This window comes from Cyprinus carpio, chromosome B5, assembly GCF_018340385.1.
Source record: "Cyprinus carpio isolate SPL01 chromosome B5, ASM1834038v1, whole genome shotgun sequence".
Lineage (NCBI taxonomy): Eukaryota > Metazoa > Chordata > Actinopteri > Cypriniformes > Cyprinidae > Cyprinus > Cyprinus carpio.
The window spans coordinates 6,362,097-6,382,706 of NC_056601.1; the positions used below are offsets into that span (position 1 = coordinate 6,362,097).

Below are 20,610 nucleotides of genomic sequence, written 5' to 3' on the forward strand. Positions count from 1 at the left end.
GTTATTTTTGTCATTGGACTGAAAATAATCATATTCTGTCAGACAGTCACACAGAAGAAAGCCTGATGAATCTGGAATTGAATTTCGACCAGTTGCCATAACCACCATAAACACGTTAGCCTCAAATTTTAGATTAGCATTCTTAAAATGTTTACCCTTGTTCCCAAAAACTGACTATTTATACAATACTGTTAAAAATGTTGAGGTAAATTAAATAAAAAAAAATATATATATTTCAGTAAGTCTCTTGCTAAAATATAGCAATATTGTGGAATATTACATTTAAAACAACTATTTTCTATTTTAATACATTTTAAAATGTAATTTATTCCTTTGATGGCAAAGTTGAATTGTCTTCAGTGTCACATGATCATAAATATTACAAAATAATAAATGTCTTTACATTCAGTTTGATGTGCATGAATTAAAGAAAAATAAAATATCCTTTGAACCAAATTATCCTTTGTTTTTATGATTACAGTGCTAAATTCCAGAACAGAGCGGATGGATATAATTATCATATCATACCTGTGATAAGTTCCCGAACTTCCATGTCATTGGTTTTCCTCAGCAGACGGATGAGAGCAGGAATCCCATCACAGCTCTTGATGGCCACTTTGTTATCGTGGTCCTTGCCGTAGGAGATGTTTCTCAAAGCTCCGCAGGCCTTGCGATGGACTTCAGCTTTAGGGTGGTCCAGCAAGCCCACCAGCACTGGGATCCCCTTCAGCTGCCTGACATCCTTCTTTATCTTGTCATTTTCATAGCAGAGATGCTGCAGGTAGGCAGCTGCATTGGATTTGACCGGATCGATGGGGTGGCCTAGCATGGCGATGACCTCAGGCAGGTCGGGGTCCCTCCACCGTGGGTCTTTGCGGATGCTGTCAATCGAGGGGGAACGACGGCCGCCCATGCGATCTAGACTGGCCAAGCTGCCCCTCTCGGGTTGGGCAAGAGGTGCTGGGTACATACCATGGATGTAGGGGTGTCTTTCATCAATTAATTCAGTCTCAATGGGGTCCTCGTAGCCTCTGTAACAAGTGAAGAAAAAGAGAGAGATTTTAAAGAATTTATTGGTCATCCAATGGTAGTAACACTACACAAAGAGCAGAAAAGCGTGAAAAGTTCTATATTTGAGATATGTTTTGGAGTAAGTACAACAGACAGAGACAAAGCTGATTGCTTTAGTTATTAACCATGGTGTCAAAGAATCCACAGCACGTCAATAAGAAAAACTTCTGCTGTTTCCCTATTAATTGTGTATGTCAGGACACAGTGATGTTCTCTCTTTCTTTAATTAATGATGGATGGGATACAGCATCAGGGAAAACAGAGAGCCCGCATGGCCCAGAGCAAATATAGAACAGACTGGAAACAAAGAGAGAGAGAGAAAGAGAGACAGATGGGTAGGGAGCGATGGATGGCTTCCCTACTATGAGTAATCTGAATAGCAGCATCCCTCCCACTGGGAGAATCCCAGCTCTGGACTTTTTTGAGAGCTCCCTGTCACAAGCAAGCAATCAATATGTTGGGATAGGAAATGGAATAATCAATGTGCATTTCTGAAATATTCATAGTAAAATGACACTGATAATGCTTTGAAAATTTACAGTAGAAATACATACAATTCATATGTTTTTACTATTGGTAGCACACAACTGTTTATGTTGCCACTGTGCTGTCTTAGAAATTGTAAATGAACATTTTCATGGTATACTTCACCACACTTTCAAAAAGAAAAGGCATAAAAATCCTAAGCAGATGGAAAAAAGCCTTAATGCAACATAGAGTGACATTAAGCCAACAAAAGAGCCCTACGGACTGAAAATACGTTTGCAAACAAATGCTTAGTGGGAACATTTCCTGCTACTTCAGACATCTTGGAAATTAGCTGTTGTATCATTTCATTAAAACTGAGGTGAAACTGACCAAAAAGTGCTGTTTGTGGTGTTCAAACATACTGTTTCCAAATAACTGAATTTTGCATTTCTCGGAGGCATCACACAAACCCTGAAGTGGCAATGGTTGATTTTAACTTCTAAAGAGAAACGGTGTTAAAAAAAAAAAAAAGAAAAAAAAAAGATATATACTACTATGCAGAAGTTTGGGGTCAGTAAGATTTTTATTCAGCAATACACAGCCTTACATTTGAAGCTGTGTATTAAATAACACAAAATACTTCAAACAAATTCAAAGAATGAATGAAGTAGAAACTGATTTTATTTGTTATTCAAATAGAATCTACACACGTCATCATCACTGTATACCATATGGGTTATTTATGATAACTTATATTAACATGAACATTCTTATTCTGCGGCAGTGACTGCAGGCAGCTGGAGGCTCTCATGAGCCCACATGATATTTTACTCCAACATTGCTTGTTCTCTACAGCGAAGAAGTTGGAAATAACATGTCTGGGGCTGTGCTGTACACATCAGAGAGGTTACATCAATCTCTGATAGGAGTCTCAGCATGCTTCATTATCAGTGTGAACAAAACAGAGATGTCCCTGCGGTGGTACTCCTAAATTGGCATAGAAATATTAAACCCCTGCGCCACTTACTCACAATCACTCTTTCTCTCCATTCCCAGCTCATTTTCTATACTCATCTCACTCTAGGTGGGAAAAACAAGGTGTACAAGAAATTCAGAGCACTAGGGACCAAATGTGCAAATATAAAGCCACCACTATTGACAGAAATGTTGTTTAGATCTTAATCCTTTGCTTGTAGTCTGAACAGCAAGAGGGAAAAATCACATTTCCAATTCTTATATATTATACATACATACATACATATATACATATATGTGTGTGTGATCAGATTTCATCACTTCTAAAATGCCAGTGCAAAAAAGACTGTTATGAAAAGACTGTTAAAGACAGGATTTGAAAAACAAATCGGATTTACACACAGTGTGAACAAAGTCTTTGATGTGTGACTTGACAAAATGGGCCACAGCTGAGAATGTTGGCGGTTGTGAGGGATGCACTTTTAATGAGAGTTTTATGTTAATTATGTACTGCAACTTTGATTTGAGGGCACATTACAGAGGGAGGAAATCTCAGCAAGATGTTACATGGCATTGCTTTAAATGAGCAGTTCATACATCTGACATCATAAATGAGATGATGGCCATGAAATGGTGCATTAACTCTATGATGGTACATGAGGAACACATCATCTGATTGGTCCCAGATGGAAAAAGAGTTTAAGCACACTAAAGGAATGTATGACAGAGCAGGGGTACAACATATTGTCACAGGTGAGATGTCTCCTCCTAGACACAAAGAATGTAGCATTTGGAAAAATAAATTAGTAATTCAAGGACATTCAATTAATCAAAAATAACAAAAAAGATTTTACAGTGTCACAAATATTTTCTGTTAAATTTGCACAACATGACTAAAATAGCAAATCCATTCAAAAAAAAAAAAAATGTTGGTTGCTCAACAGGCTTAATGTAATTGTTTGGAAAAGTTTTCCTCAATTTAATTATCCTCCTTAGTTATTTTCTTAAATATATTTTTTCCTCTAGCAGCACTTAGTCCTTTAATAAATTAAAATATGACCAATTATGCCAGTCATGGTTTAGTCAAATGTAATCAGAGACAGTCTAAGTTGTGAAAATGTTAATGGAAGAAACTGAAATGGTAAGTGTGGTACATATATCCTAGGTGGCCACTGAGTGAAATGACTTTTGACATAATGATAAACTACTACTACTCTCTAGTTCTCAGTTCAAGTCGGTTTGCAGTTCACAGAACACTGCTGCAAAGGCCAGCTCTGGTCATCATTCATTACAATCATCTTTGTTTTATTATTGCAACATGCCAACAGATTTCATGCAAATTAAGAGAGTGGTTACTGACCACATGGTTAATTTGCAAGCATTTTATAGCTTTGGAAATGCCATCCAAGTGCCATTCATTGTCAGAATGATGAAATAATCATTAACTGATGTATTGTCTGAGTGGGGACCAGTGCCAGACCTGTTGGGAGCAAACCAACATTAACACGGCTGGCACTCAGGATACATTATTTCTACATGAGTTAAACCGTTCAATACTCTTCCCACCAAGACTCATGCTGATGCAAATAATTAACCAGAGCAGCTAATATAGAAAGGGCAGACATGCTTAGGAAACATGACTCACATTCGATGGTGTGTATGACCAAGTATAATAGGATTTACAGAGTGACTTGCTGTTTCTTCCATCCACTAGTCAAGCTAAGCACTGGATAACTAAAAATAACTCTACAGCAGATTCTTATTTTAAGTTTTTTTCACCCAAAACTAATCTTGAAATTGAAAAGTTTGGGTCAGCTTAAACAAAATGGTATTCCTCAATTTATACACCAGAAAACAGATTGTAAACTCTCAAACTCACCAGTAATTTGAGCTTTTTGCTGCTGGTTTACTCAGACTGGAAATAAAAAGGAGTTGACATATGCTGTATCTAAAACCAAAGGCAGCTTCCATGCTGCATCACTGCCAGACATTTACATAGAAAGGCACCTATTTTTGGTTACAGAATATGGTTATTTTGTTCTGTGATACACAGCTCTTGTCTATTCATAGTTTACACTTCACAGTGACCACCGGATCAATGAATCAGTGAATTAAACTCAAGTCAAGAATCGTATCAATAAATGAATCCATCTTTTTGTTTTGGGGTACAAATCACAATGAATGATCAGATGGTGTTCTATCATCTGTTTACAGTTTTGGAATTAACAGCTCGCTGGAGAGGAAGATTAGTAGTGAATAATAACTTTGGACAAATTTTGCTCCACAAAAGAAAAAAATATGGGTTTGGAACAGTATTATTTATGAGAGTAAATAATGAATTTCAGCCTAAAAGCTTCTGCCAGAACTCATCAGAAAGATGCCACAATGGTGTCAGGTGCAGAGTGAAAAGATCACTTTGAGACAACAAGAGGGCTCAAAACGATTGTTCATAACACTGCCATTGTACAGATAGTTTCATCTCTTTCCCCCTCTCTCTCTCTCTCCCTCACACACAAACACACACACAGAGGGCTTTGCAAATTGAAATTACTTAAACAGTTCAGATGCATGCTAAACCCTGTGGACTGAGCGATGGGAATGTCAAGATTTGCATTTAAATTGCCGTCATTGTATATACGAGTGTATTCATAGCACATGAAAGCACTTCGACTACACGTGATGCTCTTCCACAAGATGTGGTGCTCTGAACTTATTACAACAGATTCTATGCCTCGATATTGAGCCAAATGTTCTTCATGTTCCAGAAATATGTGTGTCTGTGTTTTTTGTTCGTTGCCAGCAAAAACCAGATAGTTATGGGCCCATTACTACATCCATTTTGTTCTGCCATCATTTCCTTTCTCTGAATTATTTATTTATAGATTTTTTTGGATAAATGCCTATGCCTCCGAATAGAAAAAAAGAGGAAAATATTAGCATATTTGCAAGAGTATCATATTATTCCAAGAGTCTCACAGTACTGAGATATCACTCATTTGAATAATCATTCACTCTACTCTTTTAATGAGCAATTACTTGTGGATTTAAGTGAGAAAAAAAGAAACAGATCTTTCACTTCATTTGACAAATCTGCACCTGATGAAATGCTTTATAAATAAATCACGAATCACAATAAATAATAATAATAAAAAAAAACACAGGTGCTTTTGCAGTTATACTGTATAGTACTTAGAAATAGAAATGCCCCAAAATACCATCGGTACCATGCAAACAAACAAACAAACAACAACAGAAAAAAACATGTATTGCCTTCATGTTGAAATTAATGGTAAAATAAAACTAAAAACACTGTTTAATAGTTCCATTAGCGATGCATCTAATACTTTTAAGCAGCAAGTGCTCATAAAAAGTCCACTCATTACAATCATTCTACTGGAAACGAACTACAGTGGTTGTGCTATATGTCTTTGATTCTCTAAAATGAACAAGCTCATAAGCAACATTCTTTCGAAAACTGAACTACACTGTTTGATTCACTAGAAAGAAACAATTCATTCAAATCATTTGTTCGGGAATCAGACTATACTAATAGCACGGCAAATGTTTAATTCACTAAAAACAACCAACTCATTGCAATGATATGTTTGGGAGTCCGACTACACTGGCACTGCTGCAAGTTATTAATTCACTTAATAATAAAAGTCTTACAAGATTAATTTGTTCGCAAGTCAGACTACACTGATTGCTATGTGTGCTTTGCGCTGTATTTTAGCATGACATTCCACTTCACAAGAGGAAGAATGCATGTGTGAAAACAATGAACTCAGGTTTATTTGAAAACAAAACTGGTACTAAATAAGAACTTGATTCTGCTCTACATTACAATATAATACTTTTCACCAACTCAGTTTTTCAGTCTTTAGTCCCATGACCAAACTTCCATATAAAGGCTGGAACATTCTTCTCTTTCTGCTCACACTATATAACTGTTGTCAGTTCAGCATGAGCACATAGGAAGTGGTCTCTGGTGGTCTCCAGGGAGATTTCTGCATGACGACCTTATGGCTGCTCTGCTGTGGCACTGGTGGCAGGTGCAGGAAGGATCAGCTAAGGAGTGATAAACCATTAGAGATACGGCTGGAGACGAGACGCCCCCTTTGTCTGGCAGTGTTCACCAGAGACTATTAATCACTCTGACAACAACAGCTCCACTGAGATAGAGAAAGAGAGATAAAGAAGAGACCTAGAGTCTGCTTAACAAATTAAATGCACGGTTCCATGCAAACATGGCACTGGCAACCATTTCTTTGCTAAATGTCGCAATTTTGGTTGTTATAATTGTAGTTTCCAAACTGCAAAGCAATAAGCTCTAATTAACATATTCATTTTATACATTCATTAGTGAGATTTTTGTCAGCATCTGTTATTATGGGAATGCTAATGATGGATGCAAAACGCAAGACTTTGACATTTGGAGTAAGAGGGGTGACATCACTGCTAATTACACTATAATTTTGGCATGGATGTACACAAATACATTATGGGCTGAAAAAGAGGAAGTGGTCAAAAGTTGTGTATGCTGTTTGTGACGGTGATTGCCTGCTGTATATGTGTGTGTCCTAATTAAAAAGAAACTGTGTTCCCGCAACACACAGGACTGTCAAAACTGCTACAGATCCTCATAATGAGGAATGAGCAGATACTGCCTAAAGGAGTATGACAAGGAAAACATGTTTCATGATAACAACATCTCTCCTTTACTCCCTGTTCTGTCTTAGAAGATAAAAATACTGTAAAAATGTTCTATCTTCATCTACCATAAAGAAAGAAATCACAGATCAAAAAGAAGAGCTCTTCATTACACATATGCAGTCCTCTGCTTTATGTCAGCTGTCATTGCTTTGCATTTTCCAATCTCTGCAAAGAGCAAGCTCGGGTCAGAACAACAGAAAAATGTGTCCTTTTTAAGGAGGAAAATAGTTTTCAACTGTCTTTGGTTGTGAAAGCAAAGGTCGCTCAACTCAAGAGAGAGAGAACATTTAGGGGTGGAGAGAAAACTTGAGAAAACTCTAGCACAAACACGTTAGCAAAACAATCAAAAAAAAGTCTGCAATCTCTAATTTCAACATCCATACATCCATCCATTCAATATCAGACTGTACCAATATAAGACTGTTGAGGATATAAACAAATTTTGTCTCAATGCCACCTATCATGCCATTTAATAATAATAATAATAAATATTAATAATACATATCTTTCTGGTTCTCGAATCTAATTGGCTGAGAGCCTTTTCAAGCGGTGCAATATTCTAGTTAGAGCAGAACTCCAACTGTTTCATAGGACTGTGCAAATAATCAAATGTGATGATCATGCACATCTCGTAGCTTGTCAGTGAACTACAGCTCTGTGTAGTAAATATATATAAAACAAATAGTTTTATGTATTTCATCCAGTATCAGACCAATACCAAATATGAATAAAGATTTTGATAATTTTGTCTAATGCAACCTATTCATGGCATTACCGGTATCAAACAGAAAAATAAAATAAAAATAATTTATTTATAATAAATTAATATTATTAATCAATAAATATAGTTGCAGATATAATATATTTTAGTTTTTTTATGTAATTGTTAATAATTTATCAGTGCTACCTGATACCTTGGATACTGAAAGCTAGTTCTGCTGAGCAATAACCTTCCATTATGTGAAAGAAGAACCTGCATCCATGCGCTTCTCAGGAGCTGGAGCTTTGAATCTCTTCAAAAGGCAATCACATCAAAGCTGCTTAAAATCATGGATAAAAGACAGAGCTAACCCACAGCAGCACAAGCAAACAAACCAAATCTACTGCACGATTCTTACCTCACGCGGGGGCCGTTGCGCAATGGCTCTCGAATGGTACGTCCGGGAAGTGTGCGGCGGTTAGCTGTGGAATAATCGGGCTCTATGTCATATGGCTCTTCATCATCTGGGCCTAGACTGCGGCGGTCGTCTTCCAGGCCGTAGGGTTCGGGTTGAAAGCGCTCAGGCTGAGAACGATTGAGATCCACAGTGCTACTTCCCATTGGGACTTGAGGCTGGGCCACATGGCCATAGTCGTCTTTGCGGATAGGGAGAGTGTAGCTGTTCTCCGGCCGGTATCCACCAGTGGGCATGTAGGGCCGATAGGGCCTGTAATTGACTCCACGAGACAGACTTCCATAGTTGTCGGGCACGTCTCCATATCCATCATGAAGGGCATAATGGCGAAACTGACTGTCTGGAGTGTCATTGTAGGAGTCGCTGTAATTGTTGTATGAGCGTGTGAGGGTAGAAGAGGCCTGGGGTGTGATGAAGCGCTCGCCGTTTTTCATGTAGCGCCGATCAATGGAGTCAGTGTAGCTTCCCAGTGGAGACGAGCCCTCTGGAAGAGGAAGGCCATCTGGACCCAGCGGCACCTGTCGCACTGTCCGTGTTGTCACTGTCTTGACCATCTTAGTGACCTACGATGATTAAAAAAAAGCAACAGAGTTAGCAAAATTTCAAGTCGTAATTATTGAAGTGAAAGTTTGTGCTTTTTATGCAAACCAAAGTGAGCCATTTCATGTCTTTTATGCCTTGTGCACGGCCTATATGTGATATGAGCACCATTCAAAATGCAGCTGTTATGTCAGATTGCTCAAATCATAGCAGCCAAAACAACCACAGGCATTTATGAGTGAAATGCAGCACACTGACTTAGTGGTCTAACATCAGCAGGGAAGTGGATGTCACACTGTGAGCTGGCTGTGTAGCAGTGAAATGACTGGAGATCTTTTCCAGTCTTTTAAAAGGCTTTGTGTTCATCAGTAACGATACAGCTAGAACTGAAAATATAAGGCTTGTATGTTCTTGGTTGCATTTGTTACAAAGTTTCTTATCACAAAAACTTTGTTAATAGCTATGTTTCCCTAGCAGCAACAAACTGTCTTACTACTTAAAATAAGGGACTAATGTCATATTTAGCTAAAGAAAATTTTTCACACGCTATATTATTTTTACAGGACTTGGCAGCACTTCTCCACATTAAATGCTGTCCAGATGCCATTTTGGATTTTTTTTTTGTTTGAAAGAAATTATTTTTATTCAGCAAGGATGCATTAAATTCATCAAATTCATTCAACCTTTCTGACAGTAAAAGCTTTTATAATGTTACAAAAAATCATTTTAAATAAATGCCGTTCTTTGAAACTTTCCATCCATCAAAGTATCCTGAAAAAATGAGAATGAAATTGAAATGAAAGTGAAATACATACAATAAACTTTTTAAAATTTCATTTTATTATTGGTTTTGCGTAAAAAATATATTAACCTGATAAAAAAATATTACAATTATTTCACAGTTAATATGTTTTCTCAAATAAAATAATTTGCTATTTCTAACATTAGTTCTTATTTTAACATTTACTAGTTTTCTGCTTGCTTAGACTTTCCTGACTGATGGGGTAGCATTTTATTGTCAACAAGAACTGCTGCTGCTGCATTGTTGCACATTTATTTGACTTTTTTACAAAATGAGGGACTAACTTTGAACACACCCTTTAGAGGAATCTTTAAGTAAACCATTACCACATACTAAGAGAGAACAGTGTACATGACAACAGTAAATCAATCAACATAAGAACTGCCACCAGACTACATGGACCTGAGTGATGTTCTAGTTCTCTGTCTATCACAGGGCGTTGAGGCTTTATGACTCAACTTAAATAAATCACTATTCCCCTCTGAGTGCTAATCCAGTCCCTTATTCTACAAAATGTCTGCCTGTCAAGAGGATGGAGTGCTGCTGCTCCTGAAGGTTCAATGCTGATACAGAAACCAATTTGCTGCTCAGTGAATTCCGCAAAGCAGTTAATTGGCTATTTTGTCCATGGCTGTAAATTCATCTTGGAAATTAATGAACTTGATAAAAATTAATCATCATTGGAGATAAACCATGATTGCGTGAATTTGTGTGTGAACCCTTACAAGCCACATGGCCAGTTGTCAGTGCGTAACATCAAAGGGGCCTATGTCTAAAGGGAGGAAAGATCGGTAACCACAGTCAAAGCTGTTTCACTTTTACAGACCTCTGTATGTGTTTAACCAATGGATTACGCAGCTTTTTTAAGGAACTGCAGTTAATTTTAACAAACATCATTAAGATCAAAGCAGCGATCTCACTGATGGCAATTTAACTGGGGGAGGTCGACAAAATGCTATACGGTTGTTTGCAAGTAGACATTTACACTCGATTGCAGAATCCAACTGTATTTATGAGGTGAATTACATGTGCAGCTGTAAGGTGAACTGTCTGTACTCCTACTGGTTGTTGTCAGTGTTGCTACTTTGTTGCATCGCCAACTGTCTCTGTTGCTCATGCTGCCTCAAACCAGCAACTCAAATAAATGACTAAGTTGCTCCGTTTCTACAAGTCACTGTCAGTGTGAACACCCCTTAACACCCACACATGAAGTTAACATGTTAAAACAGACACCAAAGTGAGATGCAGAGGAGAGGCAAAAATCATGCTTCAATAATGAATTTTGAATTGGGTTCTCCTTATAATCTTCATTTGATTTTTCTTGATGAAAATGATAAAATATCATTCTTATTTTGTTCATTAAGTGAAATACGGTTTCAAATATGCCTTTATACTGAGAAGTTGCATTAAAAAAATAAATGTTCATCTGTAAATCTAAAAATGTGTGTGTGTGTGTGTATACAGTGTGTGTGTGTGTGTGTGTATATATATATATATATATATATAAAAATGTCATAAATTATATGTATTTATTTAGTATGTGTGTATGTTTGTATATGTATTTATTTATTGTATGTATGTGTGTAGTTGTGTGACATATATATATATGGTAAAAATAATATATATATTATATATATATATATATATATATATATATATATATATATGTGCTAATAGACTGAAAAAAAATAAAATATAAAAAATTATACATATACATATACTGTGTACACACACACACACACACACACATGCATACATATAATGTGTACACACACACACACACACACACACACACACACACACACACACACACACATATATATATATATATATATATATATATATATATATATATATATATATAAATACAGTATATATACAAAGGGTTGCAAACGGCATTTCATGTTAACTTTAAAAGGATTACTGAAATTGTGTGTGAAACATGGTCGAGTTTAAAGATAAAGTTGAGTTTAAAGATGAGTTTAAAAAAGATAGAAGGACACTGAGTCTTATATTTAGACTGAGCTTAACCACCAAGGCTACTGTTGCTCTAATGAAAGGTATCTATCTGCAGCCATGGCTGTGTTTACTGATGTTCGCCCGTTAAAAGGTGCATGCAGGCGTCATGGACAGATTTTACAGTTCTATATAGGTTTTATGATCTCCCTGGTATTTAGCTTTACAGACCGCTGCCACACCAGCTGTGAGTTTCAGACACACTTAGTGAGTTGAAAGATGGGAGGCAGAGACACATCAACCAGAAGCACTCTTTACTGGTTTTGTTTCAGATGGTGTTGGTGTAGATCGAGGTACAGGAGTAGATGCTTTGGACTCTGTCAGGATCACTGGCTGGAAGGTTCGGCGTGTTATGGTTTTAACAACCTTGGTCACCTACAGTGAAAGTATGTTAGTTCAGGAGGCATGAGTTAGAAAAGTATACAGTGATATGGAAACGTCAAGTCTTATAACAGAAATGAAAGGGAAACAGTTAAATGAAAGTAGGACTTTTTCCCATGAAGCCTTGTTAATAGTCCAGAACAGTCCAAAAATCAAAATGGGCCAGAGAATTAATTTTTGATGTGAATTATCTGGCTAAACAAGAAAACATAAGAATGCCTTTGAGACAAAATATTATTTTTATTGTCTCATTTTGTCCCTCACAGAAGAGTAATTCCAGCATTTAATAGAAAATTAAGACAAAAGCATTTAATAGCAGGAGGAAGCTGGATGGTTTTCAAGAGGAGAAAACACAGAAGCAGAGAAAGAAACACAAGATATTTCATCTGAGGCTTCTACACATAAGCTGTTTAACTTTTCAACTAAAGGAATGCTCAAAAATGTATATTTATTTGGCTACTAATTTTATTAAACAATTTTAAGTAACCTTTGAGCATTACATTAGTACAGTACATAAGTCAGTCTGTGATGTTTCTAGTCTCTAATCTACTAATTTAGTCATTATATATTGCTAACTAACCATTCATACACAGTTACAGATATCTTAACATTCTATATAAAGCACATTTCGCTACACTTAAATAAAATTTTATACCAATAAAGTCTGCAAAATGATGCCTTCATAAGCAGTATACTGCATATCTACAGTATAGGCACTGCTGTATTCAGTCTTTGAACATCCCGTGCCTTCGGTTTTAAAATAAAAATGGCTTCTGATGAAGTGACTGATTAAAGTAAATTAATTCATCAATATCCATTTTTCCTATAATTCCATTTCAATCAATAAACAAGCAGTGTAGCTATAATATTTTCTTGGATATCTTGACAGCTCAACTGAATTTGGTCAAGATCATTAGATGTAATGCAATGGTGCTGTTTCTTTAGAAAGTACATTGATGCTGACTGTGAATGTAAAGATACTTCCTTTGGTTTCAAATACATCCAGAGTGTAACAGAACGCATAGCTTTTATCCTACACACCTAGAGCTCTGTGGCTGGAGTTTATGTATTTATGTGACTATAAGCTTGTCTCCGCAACCCCGATATCAGCCCAAACACAACAACATGTGACAGAAGGACCCACAAATCTGTACACACATGCACCTCACGCTCTGTGATGTTATTTCTTAGTGTGTTTCACAGGTTTGGCAGTGTGTGAGTGGTGTAATGGTGAGAAACCAGTAAGACCATACTTTACTCTTCACTTCCTCCCACTGTGCATCAAGTGTCAGTTGTGTTACACTGTAGGACAGAGCTGTTTCTATGTGCACATTGGTTAATGCTTGTGCATGCATACAACTACCTGTTTTGGTGTGCACACTGATTTTTTATGTATTGTACACTTTACATAATCCCTTTCTCATACATTTACATGCCCTTTGCAGAATGTGTAAGTTTTGAAAAATAAGAGAGATCACAAGTTTTTTTTTCTTTTTCGTTTTTTTGTACTGCCTCAGAAACAGCATAGCCACTATTTAAAGTTGTAATGTAATCAAAGTAGTGACAGATCTTTTCTTCTAAATTGTGAAATACATTGGTGAAAAAAAAACAATAGGGTGGTTTTTACTAGGTTTAATCCATCAGTTATTGAATTGGATGGAGGTAGATTTAAATGCAAACTTGTAGTTATCAGTGAGAAAGCAATGAGAGGCTAAATGATTGGAGAAATCTGGCATATGTAATCAAAGAAAAGTCTTGTTTCACTAAAGGTCAAGTTGTGATATGCTGTGGAACAAATTTAGTGCTGATACACATTTTTGTTGTGATACAAATTTTTGAGCAAAAAAAAGTATGAATAGATAAACCAATCACAACAAAATTAATAAGATGCATTTAGAAAACTGTGTGAAGTTCCATTTCATGCTAGTTTTAAGTGTTATTAAGACAAAAAAAAGACAAAATAACAATGAAAATGACACAAATCTTGTTCAAAAGTTTACATACTCTTGGTTCTTAATATCATATCGGAGTCCCTCAATTGTTCCTAGTGGCAAATTAGATTGAGTTCCATTTATACTGTATAATGTATGTTACCCAGGCTGTAAAAAAAATAAATAATAATAATAATAATAATTTTATATTATATATATATATATATATATATATATATATATATATATATATATATATATATATATATAAAATTATTATTATTATTTATTTTTTTATATATATGTTTTGAGACTTTAACCTGGATTTCCCAGAGAGGGTCACATATGTTTTTCCTCAATTCAAATTCAAAAATGCAATCCGATTGCAATGTTTATATGTACCTTCAACTCTGCAATCAAATAACAAATCTGTTTAGAACCATATGTATTCCAAACAAAGGTTCTGCATTCACATAATGCAACATTTCATTTCAATGTTTCCATAGCAACGAGAAGCTGTCAGCACTCCTGTCTAACAATATGGCAAAACAGCTGTCTGCTCATGTTATCATCGTCGTCGCTATCATCAGGGCATTTATTTTTTTTTAAATGCAATTTGTATGATCTCTCAATTTGTATTTTTATTTTTTATAAATGATAAACATTTAGCAGAATCTGCAAAGGGTATGTAAACTCACGAGCAGGACTGCAGCAGTAAAGGGCGTTAAGAGGTGACCGCTCTGCCAAATGAAGCTTTATGCAGTGATTTCACACTAGTGCTGAGATGCTGTGCATTGCTGAGCTTCAATGAGCACAAATAATGGTGACTGACAAGAGGCGTGTGTGAGAAAGCGTATGTGAGGGAGAGATTTTAACTCACCTTCATATTAGTCACATTGTCCTTTTACAAACAACAAAACAAAAGCAAAGGCAAATCAAGACCATGTGGCTTACAAAACTACAACATGAATGGATCTAAACAGAGCTATTACTATTACTGAGAATGTTTCTCTTTAGAATAGTAGGAGCAACATTTTTATGTCTTGAAAGTTTTTTACTTTTTAGCAGTACTTTTTACTTTTTATGTATTTTGTTATGTGCCTTTGCAATCTCTCTCAGGATCAATACAGCTAAGCCTTGTTACTGGTAAAGAGGCACTAGTCTGCCATGTTAATCCCTCTGTCTGAACACTAAAGAGCTGACTGGGTGAAATTAAACACCAGCTCGTTCTAGAACCCTCTGACTACTGTAAACCACATCAAAACACCTCCCTCTAATCTGGACAAAAGGTTTATACCAGTGTTGTTGTTTTTAAAGCTGCAGTCTGTTAGTTTTGCCTCTTTGTGGCCAACTCTGTTTGAATATAGTGTGTACAGTATAAGAAAGTAGATTTCAATTTCTGTTCAGTCTACTCTGTAATAAAATGAATAGTAAAAAAAGATTACTAATCTGCAATCTAAAAGGCTATAAACGATCCGCCACCTGCAGGATCCTCACATGTGATAGCCTAGTAGCTGGGACAACTTCTTTATGTTTACAGACGTGACTTAATGACGCAGCGGCATGCTCGAATTTCCCATGAAAACCTACCCATACCACTCAGATTAGAAAACATTATTATAAGATAACTGTTGTGAATTGGGCTAAAGTAAGGCGATAGTTTTGAACACTGGCTGGTTATGTACTTGCTCAAATATCGATTTCGGATCATTTCTAACCAAACTGCAGCTTTAAATAAAACTGCTAAAAATGTTGTTATTTGAAATAAAGCTAAATATATATATATATATATATATATATATATGTATGTGTGTGTGTGTGTGTGTGTGTGTGTGTGTGTGTGTGTGTGTGTGTGTGTGTGTATATATATAATGCCTTGCCTTGTCAGCTAACTAAAATAAGTTTGAAGCTGAAGTAATAGAAATAAAATTAAATAAAAATACAAATGAAAACAAAATAGAAAAGAATAAAAAAATACAAATATGAGCTTCTTCAAAATATTAATATACACTATAATACCATAGTAATAATATTAAAATAACACTGATTTATACATAATAGCGATTTTATTTTCCATGTAAAAACGTCAACAAGAAGAATATTAATATATTTCTTCTTGATATAATTCAAAATTTTATGCAATGCATGAATATATATCTGATATTATGTCTATTTCTTAAGTCTTTAGGTAAATATAAAACAGCTCATCTTTAAGAAGGAGTTTTTCCTTGAATTTTTTTGTAGTACCTCATTAAAGAACATCACCATGAGATGCTGTGAGCATGAATGAGCACTTGTGTGCATTTGCATATCTAATAATGAAAGTACAAAAGACATATGAAAACGTGGCAGATGTAAGCAGGAGTACCTTAGTCTCTGTGCGGCGTGTAGTCCCATCATCTGAGGTAACCACAGAAACATGAGAAGTGGGTGTGCCGGGGTCTTCCTCTATGGTTACAGTCTCCTCCACAACCTCCTGGGGCTCCTGCATCATGGCCAGTGATGTCTGGTTACTGGGGCTCTGCTCCTGTGGGACAAAGCAGAGGGTGGTGGTTCAAGGTCAGAGGTCACAGCTGTGGGATTAGCTGGGTGTTCAGGAAAACCTTTTTATAGCTTTAAACAATAGATGAGGGAATATTTTAATATTTTATATATATACACACATACACACATTAATGAATTACTGAAATGCACAAATACACAAGTATAATATATTGAACTGCAAAAAAAAAAAAAAAAAAAAAAAAAAAAAAAAGAATAGTATTGAAAACCGTGGAGTGTTGAATCTTCAGGGTACAATGATATAAGAGGGTTCAAGTCGGTTTAAGACAACCAGAAAAAATGAAGCTCTTGAGACCTCATGTTATCAGGCAAGATGATAAAAACCAACATACAAATAATCAAAAATTAAATGCTTCCTGAAGCAAAGGTAGTTGAGACAACTGTAAAAACAATACAAATGACACAGAAAGAAACAACAGCAAACACTACAATCAGTCAGGGAGAACTGTGTGTGTGTGTGTGTGTGTGTGTGTGTGTTGGCAGAGGCCACAGGAGGGCTGATGAGGGATGATGCCAGAGGTATCCATTGGTTTTCCATCCATCTTTGAATGCATTAACGAGCAGGCAGTTTTTCATTGATTAGCATAGCGGAAGGCTTCAAAGTCTGCACCCGGCCAAATTGATCCGTAGCCTGTCTTGCTAATCATTGACTTCTAGCCTTTCATGTGTCAGTATCATTTCTCTGCGCTGGCAGTTCGAGTGGCTGCCTGTCCAACCTCAGAACTATATTATTCTAAGAGAAACTGAAGTCAAAAGAAACTTTTTCTTCCTTCTGGAGTGATTACATTTTAATTGTTTCATTAATTGGCCTAAGACAGGACTGTCAGTACATGAATTGATTGAAACTGATGATTGATGAGGATAAAAAAACATCTCAACTGAAGTAGCTCACTGCAAATAGCTGAGTGCCACATGGATTATGCAGGCGTACAGCACAGAAACAAAGCTTTGATTAACTTTCTGACAGCCCAGAAGCAGACTTGAGCAGAATTCAATATGAGAAAGTAATGAGAGACTTTTAAAGAGCCTATTAGCACCCCTGTGAAAGCACAGAAAAATATGCCTCTTTTCAGCATGGATTTTTATATGGGAATCATGGCATAACATAACAAATGAACACTGAAAGTATCTGTTTCTAATGACATTATGTTAATAAGAATCGAAACTGGGTCTTGGTTCCACACATTTGTTGGTTGCACTTCATGGCCATTTATTGTCAGCCTAAAGAAGCAAAATATAGTGCTAATCTTTTCTTTGTATGCAATTACAAACACTGAAATATAGTTCTCAGTGATATTTTTGAAACTCAGTACTTCTTAACAATATTCTTGTAATTGTCCGCTATTTATAAATCATTAATATTAAAATTAAGGGATAATTTTTTTTTTTTCAGAAAAAGCTGTGAGAACTAAAACAAATTGCAAAATTGTTGAAGATAAACATTTAAAAAGTAAAGAAAAGTGCAAAGAAAATTAGGGGTGCACGATAAATATCGGATGATAATTAATGCGCATCTCGTCAGTAAAGCCAGTTATCTAATCAGCGGTAAATTCCATCAGGTGCGTGATTTCACATAGAGCAGCTGTTACTACACAGAGCCGTTGTTAACTGACAAGCTGCGCAAATCCACGTTTATTGGCCGATATTTATCGTGCACCCATAAAGAAAATATCTCTCTGGGGACTCTATTGGTTAAATGATCACAAAACAGAGGTTACATCAAACCACCAGGCACTGTCTAGAAAAGTTCGTCTCACAAAACTGTCTGCTTGAAGGAAGAGGATACTCTTGGGAGCAGCTTTTGAGAGGCTAACGATCACTTTGAAGGAGCTACAGAGTTCAGAAGTGCAGAACAACAGAGTTTAAGGCAAATAAGAGTGAAAACATATTTGTGGGAAGTAAATTACTTCTCTGTTGCAAAATAGCACCAGGTGTTGTGCATCATTACCTTGTTGTCCATTGAATATATCTATAGAATAGTATCAGTATATCAATTGTGGATATTTTTAAAGGTTACATTTAAAATGATTATTATAGAATCAGGTAGGGATGCACAATAATTATCGGCATGATATTTAATGCGCATCTCATCAGTAAAGCCGGTTCTGTAATCAGCGGTAAATCTCTTCACGTGCGTGCTTTCACGTGGAGCAGTATTTACTACAGAGAGCCTTTGTTCAATGACAAGCTGCGCAAAACATGCGCAAAATATGATCATGGTTTTGCGCAGCTTGTCAGTGAACAAAGGCTCTCTGTAGTAAATACTGCTCCACGTGAAAGCACTGTAGAGATTTACCGATGATTACAGAACTGGCTTAACTGACGATATGCACATTAAATATTGTGCATCCCTAGAAGCAGGGAATATTTTTCACTGTTTTTACTGTATTTAAACTCTCAATTTTTCCATAGTTTATGCTTGTGAAAACAAGTAAAAAAAAAAAAAAAGAAATCTGCCAATGAAAAATACTTTGCAATACTTCAAGATATATTATTTGAAATTAAGTCTCTCATGCAGTCTTGCTTCTTAAGTAAGATGACCTTGTTTTAACGACGTTCAAATATTCTTGCTGAAAAACAAGATCCACATAATGATTATTTTTATTTATTTTTTTACCATTAACTGGCAATCTCTTAGAAATCCTTTAAAGCACTGATAGACTTTTTCTGTACTACTATAAAAGTTCCTTACATTTGAACCATATGATCAGCACAGTACTGCCACCTACCCAAACAGGAACCCTTATATAAATATACAAAAGCAAAAATGAGATCTGTGGGAGACTTGGAGCCAGGTCTAGTTTATTTAAAGTATAAAAATAAACACCTGACCATTACATCAATAAAAAAGTCTTCTCAGTCAGCGGACAGAAATATAGGCCGAAAAGGCAGGGTGAGGATTTTGACACCAAACTGAGCATCATTCAGTAGCCTTTATCACGGATGATCCGCACCGCATGGGAGAAATCTGCTGCCACAGATAGCAGCTTTGCCTCCATGACAACTACACAGGTGAACTCCTGAACCCACCATTGCGTTTGTGTGTTTTTGTGTGTGTGCCTGCATAGCATGTCTTGCATAATTGAGAAAGGAGTTTTGGGCAACCCAGCGGGCTTTAGAAAATGAGCCTCTTTTTAATGGGTTCTATTTTAAGAGAGAAAGGAACACCTATAATTCCTTTCTTCTGGAGAAAGACTGACAATAATTATAAACATCTGGAGCATGTCTAATACATTAATCACAGGTTTCTTTACACTTCCTTTTTATGGCAGTTATGCATGTAGTAAACACTTCAACGCTGAGCATTGAGAACAGATTCAAAGCTGTGGGAGAATCGGGTGTTCCTTAGCAACATGCCAAAGACCGATTGTTAACAAGGACTTTGTTAAAGAAACATGCTATAGAAAAACCAAGACCTCAGTTCACTTTGGGTTTCTGCACATGAGAAATACAGAGGCCCTTTTCATGAGCCTTATATCATGTTTCAAAACCTCTTGTGTCGAATCTGCACATAATTGAGGGTTTGGTAATTGCACAGCATGGTTTCTTACGCAAAAGAAATACCAGGTGGGTTTTAATTTCATCTTTTTTTCTGGCTAGGAGTGACGCGGAGGTGTGTGAGATAAACATCAGTCTTCCACAATGGCAAATTGAGACAGAGCTGGAGAAGATAATATGAGCCGGAGCAAAGAGAGCAGATAGGCAAATGAGAAAAACGATTGGCAATTAAAAAGCTTCTGAATAGTGTAGTCAGTCTGCTATCAGGCCTGTCCCTGATCCACACTGGATAAAAAGACCATCCGTCTGCAACATTTGTGCTCTGTACACTATACACCTCAAATACAACAACCAACCAATGCCTTTCTAATTTATTTAAGGGTGTCATTTTTTCTTTTTTACTCTTAATTCCACTGCAGTATTTAGTATGCATGTTGAGTACACTATGCAATTTTTCTAGAGTCACACATTAAGAGAG

General features: G+C 36.2%; 1 protein-coding gene across 13 annotated transcripts in view; it reads right to left on the bottom strand.

Annotated features, from left to right (window-relative positions):
• arvcfb (ARVCF delta catenin family member b) overlaps positions 1-20,610 on the bottom strand; it is a 180,442-nt gene that overhangs the window by 47,571 nt on the left and 112,261 nt on the right. For 8 of the 13 annotated variants that reach the window (XM_042723925.1, XM_042723928.1, XM_042723924.1 and 5 more), the window contains 5 exons: positions 16,441-16,599; positions 14,953-14,973; positions 12,019-12,135; positions 8,346-8,965; positions 529-1,031 (listed from right to left, as the gene is read on the bottom strand). In XM_042723925.1, the coding sequence (XP_042579859.1) occupies positions 529-1,031; positions 8,346-8,965; positions 12,019-12,135; positions 14,953-14,973; positions 16,441-16,599 (1,420 nt within the window). The remainder of the gene's footprint in view (positions 1-528; positions 1,032-8,345; positions 8,966-12,018; positions 12,136-14,952; positions 14,974-16,440; positions 16,600-20,610) is intronic. The other 5 variants (XM_042723931.1, XM_042723929.1, XM_042723934.1 and 2 more) reach the window with 3 other exon arrangements.